The sequence below is a fragment of the Lissotriton helveticus genome, chromosome 4_1 (assembly GCF_964261635.1).
Source record: "Lissotriton helveticus chromosome 4_1, aLisHel1.1, whole genome shotgun sequence".
Classification (NCBI taxonomy): Eukaryota; Metazoa; Chordata; class Amphibia; order Caudata; family Salamandridae; genus Lissotriton; species Lissotriton helveticus.
In genome coordinates this window covers 980,043,074-980,062,312 of record NC_136063.1, presented here as the reverse complement: position 1 = coordinate 980,062,312, position 19,239 = coordinate 980,043,074, and the positions used below count along the sequence as shown (strand labels likewise).

The following is a 19,239-nucleotide window of genomic DNA, read 5'->3' as shown; positions in this document are numbered from 1 at the left end:
ACAAGTGGCCTTGTAGTGGTTTCCTATCCCCAGTAACGCATGCATTTTGTACTACACTGCCTGCAGAGTTTTCAGTGTATTTGTTTTGATCCAAACTGGGCTTTCCCTGCGCCTGTGGCAACAGCAACAAACAGAGGCATCTCTGCCACCGTAGGTATGTGAGCCAGGGAAACAAAAGCGTGCACAGGCATCAAATGGCTTAAAGAGCGGAAGTTTCCACCAGGCCTGTCCTTACGTTTCATGCTGTCTGCTGTGCCTGTGTTCTAACCGACAGAACACTGGTAGGATTAGCGAAGATTCACTCCCAGTCTTCATTCTCCATGTTCCAATGGCAATGAAATCTGCCTTGAAGCAGGTTTGTTAAAGATAAGCCCACGCCGCAAGACGCCCAGCGTTGGTTTTAATGAAACGAGCAGGGGCAGGCAAACAACAAGCAGGCGGAAACAATAAGCAAGGGCCACGCGGCTGCAAAAGTGAAAGCAACAGCGCTAATTGGAAACAGATGGCGCGCTGCCGCTGCTCTCTCCTGCAAGCTGGAGGCCGTGTTTTTTAAAAGTCTGAAGTGATTCCAAGAGGCTCTCTCCTAAAGCAGCACGTGTGCGCAGCGCTAGGCGAGACCTAAAAAGTGGAGGCTTTGTGTCACAGAATTATTCAGTGTATCTAAGCTCCTCCTGAAAATGTGTTTAAAGCAAAAGGTAGGTATAACACTTTCCATTTTACACAGTAAGTGTGTTAATCTAAAATGTAATTAGTCTTGTAATGGAAATTGTTGGAGTTTAAACTTTGCTCTCTTGTAGGTGCTGTATTACTCTTGGTTTATGGCCACTACTCAGTTTACAAAATAGGTTGTCTAGGCTACATGCAGCCGTTCTCAGTGGGTACTAGGCCATTGACGAAAGAGAAAAAGCAGCAACATTAGATACAGTCTGTTAATATTTCTTTTTGTTTGTATGTAAAGTAGTTGTATCTACCTTTTCCACTTTAGTGTAGTCCAGTACTGCTCTTACAAGGATGTGCCCTCTTTTTCTCAGAAGAGACTAGTGTTATTATGATTTCTGAATACTTTTTTATGGTAGGAACTAGTTGGACAGTGACTGAGACATAATCTGATACCACAGCAGCAACGATCCTAGGGTCTAATAGATTAATTATAATGCTGGTAGGTATTACAATGGTACCAGAAAGAGTGAAAACCAAGTGCTTAGGCAATTAGAAAATGTAGTTCCTCACTTTGGGGTGTATCAGCGGCTATTAGTCTTCCAGCCCATTGCCTTTCCTCATCCAGCTGAGTTATCCTTGCCGGTTCAGGCAATTCTAATCTGCAATTCTTATCAGCGTGTAATCTGGCAATTTGAGATGATTGACAAGAAAAATTCAAGTCTCTTTTCGGATCCCTAGGCTAATGCCAACGCCAGTTATTTATCTAAAATTTCACCCATTTTGACCAGCCACCTACCCACTTCGCCCTCCATGACTTGTACTTGGAAGTAGATTTTTTATAGTGTACTAAACTACACCTCATGTTTAGGTCAAGCCTAATGCAGCGCATGCGCTGCACTAGGAAAATGACCTCTTGCAATCGCTTCAGCTTTCGTGAAAGCTTGTGCATGTGGGGCTCACACGCCACTGGCCTTTGCGTATGGCTTTATTACGCAATTGGCCAAAGGCGTGTGGCTGTCCCAGCTTCTTTTAAAAGGTTCCCTCCCAGAGCGTTTTTCTCTCGGGAGTCAGCAGCCACGCGCAGAGGCAATCTGTTTTTCATTAGCGTGGGCGCGCTTGTTTAAGAGGCTACCGTAGCAGGGTCAGATCTTTTGTTAATAAAAGAGCAGCTCACTTCTACTTCTGCCTTGCACGCTTCAGAGTGGTAGCACAACCTTTACATTGTTGAGCACAGGCATCTCTTCCACCTTTGTACTTTCTCGTTGAGTCCCACCCGTGGCTACATCTTTCACGCAATCTAATGGCAGGGCTGCAGGTCATAATAAGTGTTTTGATCAGAGTCTGTTAGAGGATATCAATTATTTACTTTTACCCATGAGGCCTCTAGCAAAAGGATGTGTAGGGATAACCTGGGACGGAGCTGCCCTCGTGTGGAGCCCCAAAGGACCATGCAATGTCCAGTCATTTACTATATTGAGACCGCATGAGCATGTGACAATGAAATGGGTATTATCGACGATGTATCTGGCTCACTCACTTCTTACTTCTCCTATGTAACAATGTCATCTGTGCATTCACTCATCCTCCCACTCGCTCATGCACATAGTCACTTATGTAGCCATTGAAACATGATATCTTCTTAGCTATTTATCAGCAGTGTATTCAACCGCTTTGTTTAACAAACACATGCACTCATCCTCTTCTCATCAACTCACTCATCCACCCGCTCTTTTTACCCATTAATTAATTTATTCATTTACTTGCTTAAGTAAGCATTCGCTCATGCATTGTATACCTCAAATACATGCTTTTCATCTACAGTGTCATCCACTCACTCACGCTCTTATTTACTCATGCGCTTTTTACATCGGCACTCTCCTATCCCATCATTCATCCAGTGGCATGAAGAACAAGCATTACCATAGCCAATAGGTTTTGCCTCTAAAAGGATAAGTTATTGGCTTTGCTGATTCTTTTTGCCAATCTCTTGCAAATGCATGCATCAAGAAGCAGGCACATTCATGGATGGCAATCTTGCATTAGGTTTTCTATTAAAGCCTCTTAGAAGAAGGCCACTGATGTGCATGCATCCTTCACAATACACTAAAATGTGTAGGTCGTGATGTCTGTTTGCACTTGCATCATGACATAGAGTGCCATTTTTATTTCACAGTTTAAACATGGTAGAAGGGTATTATTGGATTCGGCCATGAGGATTGGGACCGTCTTTATACAGGTATCTGGACGTATCGAGGTCCGTTTTATAATTATCTGGATGCTATGGGCAGCGGGGAATTGTTCGTGAACCCGTAATTCTATATCTCTTCGTTTCAACAGTAACGGTATTAGATTGCCTGTTCACCCATTGGGAACAGGGTTCTCTTACTGCTTCAAAACTTTCCGGTTTTTCATATTGGATATTCTTACTACAGGAATTAAATTAATCGCCAATTTTTTTTATCTCTAAGCCTGCGGGCGAAACGTGCGTCTGCTGCTGCTGTGTCTTCGCTTGTCTTGAAAATAAAAGGAAATGACCTGATTTTGGAGTGTGGCTGAAACAATTTGTTTTGAAGCTCTGTACTTGGGACTACATCTTGAGGACTCATTGGAAACCTATTACAAGGGAGCTGTTCCTACAACTGTTGCAATTGAGAAGTGTATATTGTTTCACAAACTGGATCTTAGATATAGTGATCGAGTGTGCTTTGGTGCATTGTGGTTAATGGTGGATGGGTGTGTTAACAGGTAAATTTAAAATATTTAAGAAACTGAAAAACAAATACATGCGAAGTGGAGAAAAGAAGCAAGTAGTCCGGCAGCACTTGGCAGTTTCTCGTCCCACATAAAAAATTAATCAATAAATAAAATAAAATGTAAAAACATGAACACCGGGAGAGTAATAGAGAGCATGGCTGGGACATCGGGGGCAAGTGTGGGGATGGAGTGGAACGAGAGCACAAGGGGTAGGCAGAGTAAATAAACAAGTGGGGAGAAAAAGAAAAGACTGCGCTCCCATGGAATAAAATAAACATGCCTTTGCAATGCAATAGGTCTCGCATTACTGTAAGTTAGAGCTATTGGCTTTGCAAATAATAATGCAACACCAATAGCTCAAACATTTAGTAATGGAAGACCTATTGCAGTGCATTTTTGTTTTGGGCAAGAGCCCAAGGGGAGGGGAGCGAAGAGAGCTGCGATTAAACAACTCCACGGCATCTGAAGGGGGAGGATGGAGAGGGAGCAGGAGCATGGGGGTCCGCAGAAATTTTTCTAGGGGGGGGCAAACCTGGCAAATGAAGGGGCGTGGCTAAAGTTACTCAATAGGGGCGGGGCTACAATGGCAGACAATCCGGATCGGGTAATGCTCAGGCCAAGTTGAGAAAAACAAGCACTGGCATAGCCAATAGGTCCCGCTTTTGGGACCTTATAAGTATTTAGTTATGTAGCAGGTCCCAAAGGCAAGACCTATTGGCTATGCCAATGCTTGTCCACCTTTTTGCTGTATATAGTCCCACTTATACCTCTTTTCTGTTTCACTTTCCTCTCTGTAGAGAGACTTTCTTGAGTGTGGGCTGTATAAGACTTTCTTTTACTTGTCTGAAGTGTTTGCACTGGTTATGCAGAATGAAAGTATTTAAGGTACAACTCATTCGATCCTCTTTTAAAAAGCTGGAGGTGAGACAGTTACTCATGAAGCTATGAAGATACCGATGCTGCATAACTGAAGTTAAATCTAAATAATGTTTTATTTCCTACCGTTAGATCATTCATTGATTAACATACTTTCATCAAATGTATTGAGCAGTACTTTGTAAGGATTGCAGAAAGGACTCATGGTAGTGGATAGAATGTTGCAGTACCGCATGTTGCACAATTGGTTTGTTTCTGGTGTGCGGGTCTACCAGCAATTCCTAGTAAACAAGCATTTGCAATGCAATAGGTCTCGCATTAGGAAAGTGTTAGCTATTGGTATTGTAAATGACAATTTTTTTTAATATGTGTTGGCTTTGAAAATAAAATTAATAGCATTGTTATTCACAAAGCCAATAGCTTACACTTTCCTAATGCGAGTCCTATTGACTATGGCAATGCTTGTTGGTAGCAAACCAGGACAGTGCTATTGTGGTGCTGAGTGATGTGGTGGTGTCCCAGAGTGATGTGGGGGTGTCCCAGAGTGATGTGGGGGTGTCCCAGAGTGATGTGGGGGTGTCCCTGAGTGATGTGGGGGTGTCCCTGAGTGATGTGGGGGTGTCCCTGAGTGATGTGGTGGTGTCCCTGAGTGATGTGGTGATGTTGTGTGGCGTGCAGCAGTGTGTGGCGTGCAGCAGTGTGTGGCGTGCAGCAGTGTGTGGCGTGCAGCAGTGTGTGGCGTGCAGCAGTGTGTGGCGTGCAGCAGTGTGTGGCGTGCAGCAGTGTGTGGCGTGCAGCAGTGTGTGGCGTGCAGCAGTGTGCGGCGTGCAGCAGTGTGCGGCGTGCAGCAGTGTGCGGCGTGCAGCAGTGTGTGGCGTGCAGCAGTGTGTGGCGTGCAGCAGTGTGTGGCGTGCAGCAGTGTGTGGCGTGCAGCAGTGTGTGGCGTGCAGCAGTGTGTGGCGTGCAGCAGTGGGCGGCGTGCAGTAGTGGACGGGGAATCTGATGCCTTTGAAGCTCTCGCTGCCTTTGATGATGGAATGCGAGTCACGGAAGGCAGGCGCTGGAGAGGGAGGGGGTGGGCTGCCTGCAACTCGGCTGCCTTTGATGATCGAATGCAAGCTCGTGCACGAGGAGCTTGTGGTCACGTGATTCACGTGAACTGTTGAAAATCCTCATCGTAAAAGTCAGCTTTGTGGTTGGACGGCATTAGGTCTCTCTGCGAGACCTAAAAAGGTGTCTGGCTTATCATGTGGGGGGAGCTCGCAGATGACTGGCCCCCTATCTTTGGTTCTCCCCCGTCTCCCTCGCCTCTGTGAAAACCCTGGGTATTAAAGTCAACCAAATCAGCTCGGTGGTCTCCTCGTTTTCTGTCCATGAGAACCATCCGCAAAGTCTCACGCTACTTCTCAGCCGAAGCCCTCAAAATCATCACTCTGGCAATGATTCTATCTCGCCTAGATTACGGCAATGCCCTCTATGTGGGCATCCCTGCCTATGAGTGCCGGTGCCTACAGCTCATCCAGAATCAAGCGGCGCGCCTCATCTAAGGGCTCCCCAAATCCAGCCACACCACCCCCCTGCTCAAGGCCCTCCATTGGCTCCCCATCAGGGAACGCTCACTTTTCAAGATGGGCTGCCTGACCTTCATGTCCCTAGCCGGCACTGCCCCTGCATTTATCAGATCTAAAATCACTGCCTATACTCCAACCAGAAATCTCCGTTCCTCTACCCAGTCCCTTCTCCAGGTCCCCCGCTTCCGCAAAAAGAAATCGGGTGGCTCCAGGTTCTCGACACTCGCTCCACTCTTCTGGAATGCCCTTCCTTTGGCTATCAGATCTACTCCTTCTTACCTTGACTTTCAGGTAGCTCTGAAGACCCATCTCTATTCCTCCGCCTACTCCTCTTAACACTTACTCCTCTTACACCCCTCCTCCCTTTCCTTCAGTTTCAGGTTCCTTCTATAGTGCCAAGAAACCGCCTGGTAGTAGAGCGCTTTACAAAACCCTTCAACTTCATGACTTGGAGGGGCACTCCTTAGAGTATTGCTACTGTAGCAGTCACGTTCCCTGTAGAGTAACCAATCGCTCTTCTTCAACATAAGCGGGTTGCTGTGGAGTGGCTTGGAGTAAAGCAAATGGTGAACCTTCTTGCAGTGCCCTGTTTGGAGATAGGATGTTGTCTTGAGGGTGACTATGAACTCTTGTTGTTCTGTAGCATTTAATTTTCGCCAAGTAAAATGTGAGACTTCTTTTAATATCCAAAGATTGAAATGCCTTTTCTGCATGGGATTTGCTGCCAAGAATGTTTGCAACCGACCAATTAGATGAAAATCTGTTATGACAAACTTGTTTGCCATCTTAATAACTCTTGAGGGAATCCTAGGCTTTCTCTTTAATGGTTAAGCTCATATTTCGATATTTGATTGTCAGCAATAACGCTGTCTTCCAGGTTAAGTCTATAATGTCCTTATGTATTGTTCTGCCATCCACTTCCACAAAATGCTGCTCAATGTCCATACAGGTGGTGGTTTAGCTATTGTTGAATATAAATGAAATAGTCATTGCTTCAACTCCTTGACGAAGTTTTGTAAAAGAAAGAGATAGCTTTTCTTGGCTTCTGTATATAAAAAACGTTTTTTTCTGACTCATACTCGCGGCATGACCTAAGCATCTAGTCGACATGTTTGACAAAGAGCTTTAGTCTATTGTACAGCACATCTGGATGTTTGGGTTTAAATGTTTGCTTTTAGGTCACCCCTGCTGGGGAACAACAGCCATGGTGAGTAGATGCTAGAATCCTTTAGGCTGCATTTGTCACTTGCTCTGATGACATTTGTTATTCTTCCAAGATGGCTTTTTCCTGTACCATAAGGTGCTCTGGTTTCTGGTCCCTAAGAGAGGTGACATATCGGTCATTGTGGCCTAAAAAGCACTAGTACTTTTGGATGCATTGACTGCAGTCGTAACCACAGTTTAAAGTGCATCCATGTGACACGCCTCCATATCTGGAGGCATTGCACATAAACTATTAATGTTTCTGGGTTATCTACAGGCCAACAATGTGATTTCAGAGTCTGATTTTGCCTGCCTGTCGAGACATGCAGTTTCTTGTAGATTATACTGTTTTTACATCCTCGCTGTTCACTCTGAATAAGATCCTTGTGTTTCCCATAGAAGTCTGTAGATGCATCGCTTCATCTATTACTGGTGGAGCAGTTGAGCACTCGTCTGTTCTGTTTCATTCAATTCTAGAGCATCCTTCAGATGGTGGACATATGCTCCCTACGTGCTGGTGAGCTTTCGATTTTGTCCTTAATGACTTCAAACCTTGGTGATGACAGACTAGTTTTGGTGGGGTGTTCATGCTGGGAATACTCCCCTTCATTATCACTCGACTTATCTTATAAAGGCATTCCACTCTAGTTAAGTCTTTGAACCCTTCCTTCTGCTACATCATGCTTGCCACAGGTATATGATGCTACTTCGGTACAGATGTAGGGATCAGATGTTCTATAGCATGAAGCAACCGCATTAACATTTTAACTTATTGAATAGAATTTAAAAAGAGGGAGCACCCACCTTTTACGGAAAAAATGTTTCCCAAGGAGTGTAGTCTATATCTTCCACTGACTTTCCTGCTTTTATTGTTTTCTAAAGACTAAAGCCCGGATTATCTTCTATTCTTGCCCTTACAATATGTAGATTTTGTAGCTCCCTTATCCAAGCCTGGATTTCCTCCCACCTTTGGCCATACAATATGTGATTTTTGTAGCTCCTTCATCAAAGGGCAGGCATCCGGCTGCCCACTGACATGGTCAGTGGAAGAAGGGTCGACCCCCCACCCCCTTCTTATACTGTCTCAATTTAAATGGATAAGTCCCTAGGTCAAAAGCTTTGTTCAACAGGGCTTTTCTTTTGATAGCACAATTGTTCTGTTAGCTGCCAACATTTTTTACCATCGGAGCACAATACAAAGATACGTACACCAGAAAATATACTGTTCTTCAGTCACATTAGTTTTTTATTTATTTTTATTTCTTCTTTTTTTATTATAAAATGGTAAGAACACTGTACAACAGAATAATAGGTGAGATTAGCTTAACTTGTTACATACGACCAGCAAGTAACCTGTTTAGAAACGGTATTATCAAAACTGCCGAATCGGAAGTATCCTAAATGTGAATTCTGTTCTCGAACAAAAAAACTTACTAAAGATATAACCAATTTAGACATAAAATTAAAGATAATGGCAGTCATTCAAACTATGCTCAATATCGTTCATGGGGGAAAAGAACAGCGGAAAAAGAACAGCATGCTAAATGTTGTGGATAAGAAAGAGGGAAGCAAAAGGAGTGAGGCAGAAAGTATAGGCATTTAAGCATAAGGGAGTGGGTTTAGATAAATGTGAATAAGGAGAGAAACGCAAGGTGGAGTGACCTCATGTAGGAAGTAGCCATGATTTACATGAATAGCCTGGGTGGAGGTAAAGTAGGACACAAGGCAGGGAGAGAATAGAGAACGGGATGGTTCCATGGAGTTCAAGGGGAAGATATGTAGGGTTGTTAAAGAAGACTGAAGTACAACGAACAGTTAGGCTTATGATAGTGAATGGAGAGCTTTAAGTGAGCGATCAAGAGTAAAAGGTTTTAAGCTTAGAGAAATAACAGAATTGATGTATGTTGTGAAGACAAGCCAAGATGAAGGTTGGGGAGGCTACTTCTGTGGAGTTGGTTATATTAAGTGGAGTTGAAGGAGTAACCGATAGTAGGAGAGTAAGTTTCAGGTTAGTAAAAAAGATTAATTTAGATTTTAAGCTAATACATTTTTAGTCCTTTGTAAAATTGTAGGAGGTCCTTAGAGCATCTTGGATCAACGGTTAGTGTGTTCCATATGGCTGAAGCTGTACCAAAGAAGGACTGTCACAACTATGCAGGAACTGCATCTATTGGATTCTAGACTACATTTATTGATATCCATCAAACCAAAAGCTGAGATTAACTCAAGCTTTCCACATTTTTGTTATCTTCAGGGTGAAACCCTAAATGTAACAAGTATGCCCAGGTGTGGATCCTGTGCTCACTCTGTGGCTGAAGCCAAGCTGCAACTGAATGAAGAGTCCTGACTAGGGCGCAACCGTTGTTGACTTGCCTGATTTCGGAGAGGACCTGGCTTGGCAGTTCGTGCTGGACAGCTCCCTTTGGAGCAGGACCAAAACTGATTTGCATATTGCTTGGTCAAATCTGATGCATCATGGGCAAAAGAATGATAATAATTACCAGTGCCTGAAATTAATTCATGCATTCCAGCCATCACTCTTTTGTTTACTTTTGAACATATCGATTCTGCACAAGTTCTTGATGCGACCAGAGATTTTATGAGATGCTTTTAGGTAGTCAGGTGGTTGATTGTGAATGGCCTTGTATGTGAGGCACGCTAGCTTGAACTTTGCTCTGGTTTCTTTCAGCAAAGATCTTTTAGTTTAGAAGAGAATCACTCAAACCTTTTTGTTCAAAATATCATCTTAGCCATCACAATGTAGAGTGGCTTTCATAAGGTTTAATATGGCTTTAATGTTCAGCTTGGCAGGTCTCATTATGGGGTGGAGCGAGATGGAACAATAGCCTCTAGGGAGTATGTGTAAAATATCTCCAAGGATAAACTTTTTTGTTTTTAAGATTGGACGGTTTGCCTTGTATAAGTTTCATTATATATGTGGCTCGCATTAGTTAGCCCCTTAACATATTTTTACAGAGACGTGGGTGGCTAAAGTCCAAGGTTTACCTATGCTGAGTGCTATGCATGAATAGGCCATTCCCACTTTGCAAGCCCAAATATATTATATATTCATCCCTGAATGTGCATCTAGAATCACTAGACCGTATTCCTACGTTATTGTATCAATTATTTTATGAAATAATCTCCCCAAGAGTTTGGGGGTTAGCCACTGTTGTGTCTGTAAATGTTTGCAGCGCGGTTTACTTTGGAGTTTCTTTTTAAGTGCATAGTTGTAGCTATACTTTTCCTAAAGATCTCCAACAATAACCCGCTGCAGGCTATCTCGTTCCCCACCCATAAGGATTTCATGTTTGTTGTGCCTGTTGCAGGAATGTATCTATTTTAATTCATTTTCTCCTGGACTGGTAATGTGATCCATTGTAACTCAATTGAGTTGGAATGATAATGTCAAGATGTTTGCATGGATTGCGTGCTCCTTTCCTCCCCTTGCTTCATATGAGTTGCTACAGTAACGTGTTCATGTTACAGAAACTAACAGGTGCCTCCTTCTACGTGCAGGCTATAAATACGTTGATGATTACCTCCAGTCTGGTTACGATAGTGCTCGAAGAGGATGGCACTGTGGTGGATACAGAGGAATTCTTCCAGTCACTAGAAGATAATACGCACTTCCTGCTATTAGAAGATGGCTACATGTGGACACAAGTAAACCTTATTTTACTTCCTGTTGATAGTAGACGTGTTGTTTTCTTTGTTTTTACAGAATCTTTTTATTAGCATTTTGGAAGCAGTCATGTCCCTAAAACAAGGTCAGCAGACCCCCAGGATTAAAAAAACAAGTACTCATTAACCAGGTTTGCACGAGGACCTAAGTGCACGTTCCTTGTTCCAAAATGTAAAATAAGAAACTGTCTGGAATTGCTCTTAAGGATAAATAGAGCTGGAGGTGTCCCTTAGAAGGTGAGAGGTGGAAATACCAAACGAAGCCCAGGTCTGGGGAAGAAAAGCTACACCCTTATGTCACATCAAAAGTGTAACCAATTCATATCCTGGGACTCTGTCCCACAATGAAAAGTCACACATGTCTTCAGGCTCCGCGGCATCCAATTGCTTAAGCAAAGAGTCTCTCCTATAAACCACCACTGTCAACTTTGCTGGAAATAAAATACTGAGGTGGGTTTCCCACTTTAGTAAAAGACTTTCACAATTGCTGCATCCTTTTTTTCATTTTCCCCACCCTACTCAAGGTAATGTGGGGAAATCCAACATAATCTGGCATATAACCTCCTTTTTAGAAAACTGTTGCATATCATCGCTCGCAAGGATTCATCTGGCAGTACAGTGTGAATGGTGCCCAGGCTCATATCTGTTCTCACTAGCCCTCTTATTCGTAGTTTAAATGCTTTTATACTTCTTGATAGTCACTTAGCCTGCAGATGTTCTTTGAATTTTTACACTCCTCAATAGCGGGCTCACCAGTCAGTCTAAGGCTGGCGTCTTTCTTTGTGTTCAAGTTTCTCCAGTCTACTTTGTTTGTAGTACAAGGCCACTGTGCACGTTTGACATTTTGAGGCCTTGGTATTCGTGGTGCATGAATTGCCCCAGTGCATCAGATTGTCTTTCCACCATGTGTAAAGATGTTTCAGTTATGGTAGCCCATGAAAGCATTCATTCAAGTCTGGCTTTCATTGCAACATCTTATTTATTCTACCCCCATTTATTTTGCACTGCTTCTACATTCAGAGTATCAGAACTCCCCCCCCCCCGTCAACCTAGTCTTCTCTTCATCCTTGTGTGAATCACTCATCACTGCCCCCTGGGATTAGAAGATAAATTAGCTGCCCACAAGCCCTGCTCTTCCTCTCGGAAGCTTCCTTGGAAACAGAGTACTGACCTTTTGACTTCATTCCTGTTACCAAAATCCTTCCATGCTGTAATCTCTAGTCATATGGTTGAAGAGAATTCCTTCAGGTTTCCTGTACCATATGTCTGTTAATGGACCAAAGTTTCTTGGCTGTGAAGCGCAAATGCCACTGTTGTGGACCACGGCATAAGGAGTGGTTGGGCTGCACCCTGTCACCACAGGGAGGGAGGGAGGGAACTTGTGACCAGGGTTCCATGCCCATCACTTCAGCTTTTGAGCACAATGCCACTTCTGAACAGTTTTACCACAGCCATCAGATTAGTTGCACCATTTTCCCTTAGAGGGCTATCAACACCGTCCAGGTATCTACACCACGGGTTCTCATGCTCATTGAAACGACTCTCCACAGGCTTTACAGCTCGGGGTGGAAGCTTATCAAGGTGATGGGGAATTGTGCAACAGCTGGTGGTGACTTGAGCTCTCCTAGGCAAGCATGTGGACAACTGTAGGTGTCTGCTCACCCTTCATTTTCTTCACTCTCAAGCTCTCTCCAGAGCCTATAAAACTGGCAAACAAAGCTTCAGCAGTGCACGTTTAGTGTGAAACCACCAACCTTCAGCTCGCAAAGTTGTGCCCCCTAGTTAGTCTGAGGGATATAATAAGTTATCTGCTCAAAGTTAGAGGTGTTCTGTGGTGATTCCCTGACCAGTGTTGTCCTGTTACAGGCGATGTGTTTTGTTGGTCATCTGTCACAGGACAAAGCTTGTTCCCCTTCATCGTTTTCTTTGTAAAGGGGCTCTGCTATCGATATTGTCTTGGCTATCATTTCCTGTTGTAGCACTTATCAACACTCTGTTGTCCCACCTCTCTTCAGTTTCCGTGCTGGACACCTTGTGTTTTGCTACACAAGAGGGTAGCTTCCTTGCAGGCATACTTCTCCATCCTGAGCATGACAACCTTTCTTTCACTTTGTTTAGGGATCTCTTTACCTGATACTGGGGTTACTATTTGGTTCAGACAGAAATATGTTTCCTCTGAGCAAAGTGAAACCTATCATTGATCCCTTTTTTAGGTCTTGCCTAGGCAGTGCTTGCTCTGTGTCTTCGAGACATGCTGTATTCAGGATATAGACATTAAGCAACACCCGTCTTCCTAATTGGCTCCTTTTACTCTCCTTTGTAAATGGCTGCTTTTCATTGGTTAATCTGGTCACTAGTCCCTCCTTTTTTACTTTTGTAACCACCCATGAAGACTACCCCTCTTACAGTTGATGTTCCCCCCTCCTTGGCTATAGCTGTTTTTGGACGTTGCGCTTTATCAGCTGTTTTATATTTTCAAAAAACATTCACTGCAAGCCGCAACATCTCACTTTCACTTAAAATATGGTGGCCTCACCTCTTGTTAGGTCTCGGCAACGAGAACTATTGTCGCCGAGTAAGCTCGCAAGGGAGTACAGAGCGGTGCACGAGCCGACCAGGGTCTGTGGACGCGCACACACAAAGGCAGGCACACACCAGACACACACAGGCAGACGCACGCACACACACACGCACACACACACACACCCTCCCTCTCTGCCGCCCCCCCCTCTACCCCCACCCCCTCTACCCCCACTCACCGGGCTCTTTCCCTCCGCAGTGGGTCAGTCATGGCAGCAGGCAGGCTCTGTGTCTTCTCCGGCGATCTTCAGCTGATGTGCACGCTCACGCTGCGTCTCCTGCGCGCCCACTACGCTGTTTCGTGCCCGTTGATCCTCAGCTTGTGATTACTACTCCTTCTAACCCGGATTCTAAATTACTATTTCTTGGTTCTCTAACGCCACTCTGTTGATTCGTAACAAACTGATATTTAGCACATTTCACAGTCTCGCTTTTGCTTCTCATAAATACAATAAGATTATTTTAAGCAATGTCTACCCTTCTTTTGGTTCTGTGCCTATTATGCTTCGGACTATAGAGTTTTAGAAAGTGTGGTGGAAGATTCCATGATATCAGTGGTGTGCACAGTGCAGAGTGAGTGTGCAGAGTGCAGAGTAGTGAGTGTGCAGAGTAGTGAGTGTGCAGAGTAGTGAGTGTGCAGAGTAGTGAGTGTGCAGAGTAGTGAGTGTGCAGAGTAGTGAGTGTGCAGAGTAGTGAGTGTGCAGAGTAGTGAGTGTGCAGAGTAGTGAGTGTGCAGAGTAGTGAGTGTGCAGAGTAGTGAGTGTGCAGAGTAGTGAGTGTGCAGAGTAGTGAGTGTGCAGAGTAGTGAGTGTGCAGAGTAGTGAGTGTGCAGAGTAGTGAGTGTGCAGAGTAGTGAGTGTGCAGAGTAGTGAGTGTGCAGAGTAGTGAGTGTGCAGAGTAGTGAGTGTGCAGAGTAGTGAGTGTGCAGAGTAGTGAGTGTGCAGAGTAGTGAGTGTGCAGAGTAGTGAGTGTGCAGAGTAGTGAGTGTGCAGAGTAGTGAGTGTGCAGTGCAGGCGAGTGCAGTGCAGGCGAGTGCAGTGCAGGTGAGTGCAGTGCAGAGTGGTGTGTATTGACAATGTAAATGACAATGCCATTTATTTATGATTTAAAGAAAAAAAAAATGTCATGAGCAATGCCAATAGCTCTACCTTTAATGATGCCGAGACCATTGCATTGTAAATGCTTGTTAGGTTTCGACTTTTGGCGAGGGGCAAAGCCCCTCCCAGTCGAAATCTTTTGTTTTTAGTAGTGAGGTTAGGACAGCCTCTGTTTCCAATTGGCTAGCTCCATAAATGGAGACTAGCCATTGGGAGACAGAGGCTGTCAATCGCGCTTTCTCACGAAAACGCGATTTGGGGGCGTTTCTGGTGCTTTTTTTAAGCCCCGCCCCTTTGTCCCGGGCCGCGCTGCGATTGGCTGCCGGCCCGGGACACCCCCGTGACGTCATTCCCGGGCCGCGCTGTGATTGGCTGCCGGCCGGGACACCCCCGTGACGTCAGCCAATCACAGCGCGGCCCGGGACCTGACTTGTTGCCTTCACTTATTGAAGCCGGTTAAGTCGCGGGTAAAAGCAGAGGAACTCTGGTTTTAAGTCTGGCGGGAGGTAAGGAACGCGCTCTAAGTAGACCTGGCTTGTTTGAGGAGAGCTGCCATTAAATGCTGTTGTCTCTTACTGAGGCTGGTGTGGTGCATGTTTCTTCTTATTGGATCGAGCGGTACTCATTGCTATTACGTTGACAGAACAGTTGGTTCTTGTTGGGATATGCGACGCTCTGGAATCGTTTATCTGGCTGTTTTATCGTAGCAGTGTGTTTTGTTCTTTCGCGTGCGTGACGGTGAGACTTGTTACAACACGGAGGTGGGTGTGGGCAGGATTGTCACTGGTTCTTTGAGGCTTGTTCCAAAAACGTGGCGAGGTCCTGTTCCTGCACGCCTCCCATCCTTCCTCCCTCCTTCTCGCCCCTCCCTAACCCCGCCCCCTATGTCAACGCCTCTTCATTCACGCTGTCAGTGGTGTGGGGAAACTGAAGTGTAGGCTAGACAACGTCTTTGGAATTATCTCTTTACACGAAGGAGGTAAACGCTGCAGCTGCTCAAATTGTTTGTTTGCTGATATCAATACTGTACTTTTCTGTTCACTGCGTTCATATATTTTTTTTTGTACCAGTTCGGACGGATATTCCCCTGCAGTTGTTAATCCTTTTAGCCATTGGTTTACCATGCCCGGCCCCAATTATGATACAATGGCTCTTTTGTAGCTGCAAGGGGGAGTCTTTCGTATTGAAGAGTCATGAGGCTATTAAGTAGAAAATACTGTGTTTATTCTAATAGTCCCTTGTTAATAGCCACAGTCTATTGGCTCTATCAAGGCTCCCCCCTCCACCTGTAATTAACTGCCAGGCTTCAGCCAGCACACATGCCCCAATGTTACATGCATCACATTCTCACACCATCCCCATTCAACGTTTTACATACACCATGTCTTCTGAGCCTTTGTCCACACAAAGGTAGCATGTCACTGCAGCCTTAAATGTCATCTTTGTTGTTCAACTTTACAGCCTTTCTATAGGGCACCATGCACTCCCCGCTACCACCCTACATTCAAAAACACTTAAGACCTTAACCTTTATGAGCAAGACTAGAACTCTATGGTAATTCCAACAGAAGGCTCTGTCAGCCTCCTAATTATGTACTGTTTAGAAAGATGAGTGCTCCAAACATCAGCGGCAAGCCAGAACCCTATTGTTTTGGAAACATAAGGCCCAACTCATTGGGAGCAGCCAGAGAACTTTTTTGTCCCCAAAACTGAGAAGTTGGCAGTTTTGCATAGGCAACAAAACCACCATGATTAATACAGAAGAACTGGTCTTAGACAAGATACACACTGTCGTTAAGGCTACTGAAAATTAACAGCAGCCCTATATACCACAACCATTAATACCAAGGTACACTGCCAGAGCTCTAAAATTCACCAGGTGGTTGTGTAAGTAGGTCATTCAGTTAAGCTGAGCCCTCCTTACTGCGACCTATAGCTTGTCATGTGTACAAATTCAAAGTCAATATGACCAGCCACATTCTCTGCACCCAGGGTAAGTTGAAACTCCTGATTGCCTTGGCACAGCTCCTCCGAGGTATCCTGCAACCCCACCCCAGAATTGGGCCGCCTAGTAAAACTAGTCTTTACCTCCATAACCCAACTTGTGACATTCCTGAGTATTAGGACTTCATAGGATTTGACATGCCTTCATAACTGAAGTTGGCTGCATCAGAGTTAGGCAGATTACAGAGAAAGAGAAGGATGTGTGAAAGGCTGCGCTCTGCAGTATTTCAGGACGTTCCTGGTTTATATCTGTTCATGGGGCTGTTTCTTTATCGTTATTGGGATAACAAGATGTTCTTCTTACTGGTAGTCTCCCTTGTTTGTTCAAGAGATGATGTGAGCAAGGGAAGAGGCTTGAAGCAATTTGGGGGACCTTTTGACAAGACTGTCGTGGGGGACCTTTTGACAAGTCTGTCCGGGACTAATCAAAGTTGATACACAACTGCCTAAGTGATTGATATGATGAGGCATAGAGTTGTTGTTTTTGTGAACGTTTGTTTCCAAACTTGCAACATGCCCGGTAGAGGTAAGCAAGCATGCACACAATTAGGAATGTTTTTTAGGTTTCGCCTGGCGTTCTGTGGGTGTGTGTGTGTGTGTGTGTGTGTGTGTGGCATTTGCGAGAGATTAAGCTATTGACATTGTAAATGACAATGCCATTTATTTATCTGTTTTCAAAACCAACACATGAATAAAAATGTTGTCATTTACAATGCCAATAGCTCTAACTTTTGCAAAGGCGAAACCGTTGCATTGTAAATGCTTGTTTTTAAATGTTGCCAGTCACATTGCGCGCAATGTGCGATTCCTTAAATGCAATGCAGAAAGCAAGAAACATTTGTGACCTGGCTTTAAGGAATCGCAATTTGCTAATTCCTTTAGAAAAGCACTTTTTAGCATTTTTCTAAGTGGCATGTGGCACACATACATACCCTTAGGGTATGTATGTGCGCCACAAGTGCACACATGCATATTTCAGGGGTGCAACAGGGTGTCCTTTTGGCACCCTTACACCCTTGAAATTGCATGCGCAATTTGCGAGTACCTATTTGGTGCTCGCAAATTGCGAATGCAAACCTATTCATTCCTATGGGCCTTTAGACCCGTAGGAAAGAATGGGAAGGTATTCCTTAATAGCGAATCACAATTTGAGATTCACTATTAAGGATTTTGTAGGATTCACAATTTTGTTTGCAAATCCTACATACATTGCATTTTGCGATTCTTAAATAGCGAATCCGGACAATTTGCTATTTAAGAATAGCACAAGCACTTCTTAATACATCAGGCCCATAGTGTAGGTTATGTGAAGAAGAACCACACAGTGTAGTTATAAAAATATGTATTTATTATAAACACTCATTAACACATTGCAATATCTCCTACCCGGAGATAAAACCACAATGCACACAATACTTTGATATTAGAACACGTAAGTAGCACAAATACACAGTGGTCTCCAGGGTGAGACGAAACCATATACTCAAATAGTACAATGTGAACCACAACCTATGTCGTCTTTACCCAGAAGCCTTAGAAGAGCTGGGGACCCAACAAACCACCCAAAGTAAGTACCCAGGAACTCGTGCAGAGTGAGAACATGACCTCGTGCTCAATTTAAGTCAATGGGTAAGTCGTGGTGCAGTTTTAAAGAATGACCCTTCCCAGACGACCCTGAAGAAACCCCTTGGAAGTTGGAAGGTTGGAGAGTCACCCCACCCGTGCTACCCCAGGAACCAGGTTACCTACTCCAGGGAAGCTGGGTGCATAGCTGCGAAGTAACATTGGAAACCACCATAGACCACAATGGAGGACTTCAGTAAAGATGCCGCTGGCGAAGTAGGTGAAAGAGTCCGGTGGAACCCGAAAGTGGATTCAAGATGAGAGGTACCTGCAAGCGCAGGGTACAGAGTCTATACCAGTCAGGAGTGATCAGGAGGCATAGAAGACGAATGCCCACCTATGTCGGAGATGCAGGAGAGTTGATGGTGCCCTTGGAGATGCAGCTGTGTGGGCCAGGTTACTCTGTGGAAGACTAGGAGCCATTCACGTGCTGTCCCACGTCGGATGTCAAGGGCAAGAGGGTCGGTGTCTGGATGCTCCAACAAGCCTTGGCAACGGCCACAAATGCAGTGTGCGAAAAAGGTGCAGTGTCGGGACCAGTAAGGTCCAAGTAACTCACCTAGAGCAGGTAAGTCCGAGCAGGCCCTGAGCAAGCAGGGAAGCCCAATTGAGCAAAATAAGACCCTCCAGAGGACCCACAGGCCGGAGGCACGAGTCGAAAGAGGACCGCGAGCAGCTCACCAATCTGGAAGGCCCACGGTGCAAAGACTGTGGTGAGGATGAAGATCTTGGTTGCAGTAGAGGCTGGAGGCAAGAGCTTCTTGGAACCCGAAGATCCCTGGAGGAGAGAGTCAACAAGCCTTGGCAATGGCAAGTAGATGCGCTGCACAGGGATACTGCTCCAGTGGTTTCGACGAGGGATACTGACTTCAAACTTGCTGTGAAGACAGTGCAGGTCTTGAGGGAGTTGCAGAACCACCACCTATGTTGCTGAACCTTTTGGAGTCCGTAGGAGTTCAGGAACAGCAGACCGGTTAGCTTTGTTGCGGTGCCTGCAGATGCAGGGGTGTGACTCATTCATTCCAAGGGAAATTCCTTCGGGAATCTTGGATGTCTACGGACCTTGTGAAGAACCTGTATGGAGCACAAGCACAGACAACGCAGAAGAATGGCAGGATGATGAGACCAGGAGCAGCAGGAGTCTTCCCAGTTGCAGTCTCTGTTCCCAAAGCGAACTAAACGAAGTCC

The 19,239-nt window shown here is 44.8% G+C and overlaps 1 protein-coding gene across 1 annotated transcript in view; it reads left to right on the top strand.

The window, feature by feature from the left end:
• The window catches only part of CIDEA (cell death inducing DFFA like effector a), a 234,132-nt gene that overhangs the window by 40,583 nt on the left and 174,310 nt on the right, over positions 1-19,239 (top strand). The window contains exon 3 of the mRNA XM_078687599.1: positions 10,584-10,730. Coding sequence (XP_078543725.1) covers positions 10,584-10,730 — 147 coding nt within the window. The remainder of the gene's footprint in view (positions 1-10,583; positions 10,731-19,239) is intronic.